Raw genomic sequence first — 5,730 nt, forward strand, 5'->3', positions numbered from 1 at the left:
CGGCGACTTGAAGCCGTGAAGTTTAGATCGAATCACTTCTTCTGTTAGATAGATATCCAACTGTGATGGATGTAATCTGTTACTGCTGAGTAATGTGATTACTTTTAAAAGAAATAAACACGACACGTCACTGCTTGGTCTTCCTGTCACACTGTTTTATTTTGAAATCTCACCCTGACAGCAGCGGCCTCATTTGACCTGATTTAGTCCAAACTGGCTCTGGACCGTCAGGAGAACAAACACATGAAGAAAAACACTGGAAGCTTCATAAAGCAGAGGAAACGACAACTTACCAAAGTACAAAACTGCGTTTAATACTTCCAAGTACTTTAGTTTGATACTTTCATCAGTCCTCGATGAGAAAATCTAGATAAAACAAGACAAACGTTCAGAGCAAAAGTGCAACACGAATGTTTACAGTTTGACGGTTCCAGTGACTAAAATGCGCTAAAATTGAGAAGTTGAGATTAAATCTCACTTTTTCTTTCTCCTGCCGTCGGTACTGCAGGAAGTCTGTAGGAACGATGCGCTTCACATTGCGCATGCGTCAAACTGCGAGCGGGACGCAGGGAATGGAGGTTTTATTCTATTCGCAGCAAAGAAAAGCCTCGGGACGTCCAGCCTCCAGCCTGCGTCTCTGTCTGTCCCTCCGTCTGTCCCTCTCCTGGACCGGATGTCCACCACTGCCCCCCCCCCTGGACCGGAGGTCCACGTCTGTCCTCTGACGGGACAGACAATCCTGTTATCACCAGTGGGAGACGAGCCTGGAGGCTCCGGGGCGGGTTGCCAGGTCTGACAAAAGTCAGGTTCTAAAACAGAAGCACGTTTGTTCCGTCCTGTTCCGGTTCCTGATTCAGACCCGGTGGAACTTTTCTAGTTTTTAAATGTGTTTTTGTTTTAAAATGTGTTTCTGTTCCCAGACGTTCAGAACGAAGAGACACGACTCCGAATCCTTCATGCTGAAAACTGCGGACCTGGCAACCCTGGAGACTGTAACACGTCCTGGGAGAGAGAGGGGGGGAGAGGGAGAGAGAGAGAGAGAGGGATGGAGAGAGAGACAGAGAGAGAGACAGATAGAGAGAGGGATGGAGAGAGAGAGACAGATAGAGAGAGAGAGAAAGAGAGATGGAAGGAGAGAGAGAAAGAGATGGAAGGAGAAAGAGAGAAAGAGATGGAAGGAGAGAGAGAGAGAAAGAGAGAGGGAAGGAGAGAGAGAGAAAGAGAGAGAGACAGAGTCACTCTTCTCTCAGTAAAGCTGCAGCTTTATTATTGACTCTCCTGCAGTTCTACTCTTTGGCCACCAGAGGGCAGCAGTGACTCCTTTTGGTCTCCAGAGGAAGAACTGATGATGATGATGATGATGACGATGATGATGATGATGATGATGATGATCAACTGTAAATATTATGCTCACTTAGTTATTCTCTCTTAATTCATTTCTACTTATTTATTCTTTTACTGCATGTTTGCACATTATTTTATCTCAGATACTTTGTGTGTATATATGTCTGTCTATTATTATTATTATTATTATTATTTTATTATTATTATTGTATTATTATTATTATATTACTATTGTTATTTATTATTATTATTGTTATTATTATTATTATTTTATTATTATTATTGTATTATTATTATTATATTACTATTGTTATTTATTATTATTATTGTTATTATTATTATTTTATTGTTATTATTATATTATTATTGTTATTTATTATTATTATTATTTTCATCATTATTATTATTATTATCATTATTATTATTTTATTATTTTATTATTATTATCATTATTTTATTATTATTATTATCATTATTATTATTATTATCATTATTATTATTGTCATCATTATTATTAATGTTATTTTATTATTATTATCATTATTTTATCATTATTATTATAATTTTATTATAATTATCATTATTTTTTTTTTATTATTATTATTATTATAATTATCATTATTAAATTTTTATTATTATTATTATTATTATTATCATTATTGTTATTATTATTATTATTATTAATGTATAAATTCATGTTATTCTGAGTAAAACTGATAAAAACAATCCGCCTTCATGAATCTGTGAAAACAAAATCAACAAATTAAATAACCGTGACGTTCCGGCTCTCGCCTGAAGGGGGCGTGGCCTTATCAAGCCCAGTGGGCGTGGCTTCGTCCCACCTCGCGCCCGGCGGCCGGATGATTGACAGCTGAGCCGCTTAACGCTGAGAGACGGAATCCAGAGCAGCGCGAGCCGCGTTTCTCCTCTTTTCTCCTCTTTTCTCCACTTTTCTCCCTTTTCTTCCCTTTTCTTCACTTTCTGGAGATAAAAAGCAGAGAAACGGAGACTTTGGAGGTAAGAGACGTCCGTCACGAGCCGCCCGGACCGGAAATGGTAAAATGCGCGTGTGAGGTGAGAATTAAACGCCGCGGAGGTTTAGCACAACAAATAAACAAAAAACAAAAAGGCTGCAGGAAAACTCAGTGAATTAAAGTAAACAAAACAAGCAAGAGGCGGTTTGAAGCGTTTTTAATTGTGAAGCTGCAGGTGTTTAAACACAAACTAAGTAAATATGTAACACAACAATAACTAAATGATAAACATCATCAAGCAATAATTCGAAAAGGAATATTTTCTCAAATATAATAATAATAAATTCAAAGTTATAGAAATAAAATAATAAAAGCTTATAATTTAAATAAATATATTAGATAAACAACAACAAACTACAAAGTCGCCCTGAAATATTAAAAAGTACAAGAAATATACAATTAAATTAAATTAGAATAAATAAATGACAAATATTAGTAAAAGTTGAATAAACACACTGAGGAAAGCAATTTAAAATTAAAAACACAAGAAAGAAATAACAATATTGAAAGAAGTGAGCAAATCAACACAAACTTAAAAGATAATCCTGTGACTTTCAAAATAAAAGCACCTCTTCCAGATGTAAAAATAATCCTCCGTCTGGTTTTCCTCCAATTTAATCTCAATCAACGACCCTGAACCAGGTCAGTGTGTGTGTGCGTGTGTGTGTGTGTGTGTGTGTGTGTGTGTGTGTGTGTGTGTGTGTGTGTGTGTGTGTGTGTGTGTGTGCGTGCGTGCGTGCGTGCGTGTGTGTGTGTGGTGTGTGTGTGTGTGTGTTGTGTGTGTGTGTGTGTGTGTGTGTGTGTGTGTGTGTGTGTGTGTGTGTGTGTTTAATCCCTGGTCCGTGTGCCGGCATGTGACTCTCCGGTTTTCTGGATTGAGATTAAACATCTTTTCTCCAGACTACGTCTGTTTCTCTCTCTCTCTCTCTCTCTCTCTCTCTCTCTCTCTCTCTCTCTCTCTCCTCTCTCTCTCCCTCTCTCTCTCTCTCTCTCTCTGTCTCTATCTATCTATCTATCTATCTATCTCCTCTCTCTCTCTCTCTCACTCTGTCTCTATCTATCTATCTATCTATCTATCTATCTATCTCTCTCTCTCTCCCTCTCCCTCTCTCTCTATCTCTCTCTCTCTCTCTCTGTCTCTATCTATCTCTCTCTCTCTCTCTCTCTCTCTCTCTATCGCTCTCTCTCTCTCTCTCTCTCTCTCTCTCTCTCTCTCTCTATCAATCAGGGTTTTGTGGCGTTTCAGCAGAGAAACTACTGTTAAAGTCCTCTCTCCTCCTCCGTCCTCCTCTCTCCTCCTCTCCTCCTCTCTCCTCCTCCGTCCTCCTCTCTCCTCCTCTCTCCTCCTCCGTCCTCCTCTCTCCTCCTCTCTCCTCCTCCGTCCTCCTCTCTCCTCCTCTCTCCTCCTCTGTCCTCCTCGTCCTCCTCTCTCCTCCTCCGTCCTCCTCTGTCCTCTCTCTCCTCCTCTGTCCTCCTCCGTCCTCCTCTGTCCTCGCTCTCCTCTGTCCTCCTCCGTCCTCCTCTCTCCCTCCTCCATCCTCCTCCGTCCTCCTCTCTCCTCCTCCATCCTCTTCTGTCCTCCTCTCTCCTCCATCCTCCTCTGACCTCCTCTGTCCTCCTCTCTCCTCCTCCATCCTCTTCTGTCCTCCTCTCTCCTCCATCCTCCTCTGACCTCCTCTGGTCCTCCTCCGTCCTCCTCCATCCTCCTCCGTCCTCCTCTCTCCTCCTCCGTCCTCTGCAGGGCAGCAGCAGCTCAGCCAGTCCAGGGACAGAGCCTGATCCTGGCAGAGGGAGGTGGGGGGACGCCCCCTGCCCCCCCTGACCCCCCCTCGCCTGGAGCATGACGTAGCCTCCCCGGCTCCGTCAGCATGATGGCCTCCGTGGTCCTCGGGGGCGGCCGAGGACGGCGCTCAATCTGAGAGACGTGGACCCGGAGACGTGTATGATCGTGTTCAAGAACCACTGGGCCCAGGTGACCCCACCCTTAAAGAGAACCCCCCTGTAAAGAGACCCCCCCCCAAAGAGAACCCCACCACCAAGGAGCTCCACTCACCCCCCCAAGAGAAACCCCCCCGTAAAGAGCCCACCCCCCACCCCCCAAAGAGCCCCCCCCTAAAAGAGACCCCCCCTCTCCCAAAGAGACCCCCCCCAAAGGGCCCCCCCCTAAGAGAGACCCCCCTCAAAGAGACCCCCCCAAAGAGGCCCCCCACCAAGGAGCTCCAACCACCCCTCCCAAAGAGACCCCCCCTTAAAGAGACCCCCCTAAAGAGAAGCCCCCCCTCCCGAAGAGACTCCCCAAAGAGAACCCCTCACCAAGAAGCTCCACCTACCCCCCCAAAGAGACCCCCGCCTCCCAAAGAGACCCCCCTAAAGAGACCCCCGCCTCCCTAAGAGACCCCCCCTAAAGAGACTCCCCTCCCAAAGAGACCCCCCAAAGAGACCCCCTCACCAAGGAGCTCCACCTACCCCCCCAAAGAGACCCCACACCTCCAAAGAGACCCCCCCAAAGAGACCCACCAAAGAGACCCCCCCAAAGAGACCCCCCTACCAAGGAGCTCCAGCCAACCCCCCCCAAAGAGACCCCCCCCACCAAGGATCCCCCCCCAAAGAGATACCCCTCCCAAAGATACCCCCCCAAAGAGAACCCCCCCCCCGTAAAAGAGCCCACCCCCCAAAGAGCCCCCCACCAAGGAGCTCCACCCCCCCCCCCCCCGATGTTGTCGGCAGAATGTTGACGTGACTCTCCTGCAGGTGGTGAAGATCCTGGAGAAACACGAGCCGGGTCGGAGCTCCGCCCTGAGCTTCCTCTCCGGCGGCCATGTTGGCTCCGGGGGCTCCTGGGGCTCCGGGGGCTCTTGGGGCTCCGGGGGCTCTTGGGGCTCCGGGGGCTCCTGGGGCTCCGGAGGCTCTTGGGGCTCCGGGCCGCTCCGTCCCGGTCCGATCCCGGCCGACGAGGCCAGCGCGCCGTGCAGAACTACGTGGAGCACATGCTCTTCCTGCTGATGGAGGAGGAGGCGGGGCAAGGTGGGCGGAGCCAGCGGCTCTCCTTTGTCATTCAAATATCAAATCGTGAAGCTTTTTTCGGCACTTTGCGGCTAAGTTCTAGCTTTTTGAAATCTCCTCAACTTTTTAAAATATTTCAACTTTTGTGCAACCTTTTTCCAATGTTAACGGAAGGAGAAGTTTTTAACTCGCTATAACTTCTTCAAATCTTCACCGATTTCAACTATTCAACTTTTAAACTGTTCAACTTTATCAACTGTTTCAACTTTTTGAAACTTTTACAACTGACACTTTTTCAACTGTTTGACACTTTTTCAACTTTTTCAACTGTTTCAACTGTTTTAACTGT

The 5,730-nt window shown here is 45.8% G+C and overlaps 2 protein-coding genes across 2 annotated transcripts in view; both read left to right on the plus strand.

Annotated features, from left to right (window-relative positions):
- Nucleotides 1-53, plus strand: part of LOC308147088 (GRB2-associated-binding protein 1-like) — a 15,893-nt gene extending 15,840 nt beyond the window's left edge. Inside the window, 1 exon segment of the mRNA XM_080519162.1 lies at nt 1-53. This exon segment is cut by the window's left edge and continues 1,712 nt beyond it. The gene's annotated coding sequence lies outside the window, so the exon portion shown is untranslated.
- Nucleotides 54-4,246: 4,193 nt separating this feature from the next.
- LOC308146999 (FHF complex subunit HOOK-interacting protein 1A-like) overlaps nt 4,247-5,730 on the plus strand; it is a gene marked incomplete at both ends in the record, with an annotated part of 6,495 nt that continues 5,011 nt past the window's right edge. Inside the window, 4 exon segments of the mRNA XM_080519030.1 lie at nt 4,247-4,262; nt 4,265-4,350; nt 5,130-5,339; nt 5,342-5,428. Of these exon segments, the coding sequence (XP_080375156.1) occupies nt 4,247-4,262; nt 4,265-4,350; nt 5,130-5,339; nt 5,342-5,428 (399 nt within the window).

Source organism: Blennius ocellaris, assembly GCF_963422515.1.
Source record: "Blennius ocellaris genome assembly, chromosome: 23".
NCBI classification, from domain to species: Eukaryota; Metazoa; Chordata; class Actinopteri; order Blenniiformes; family Blenniidae; genus Blennius; species Blennius ocellaris.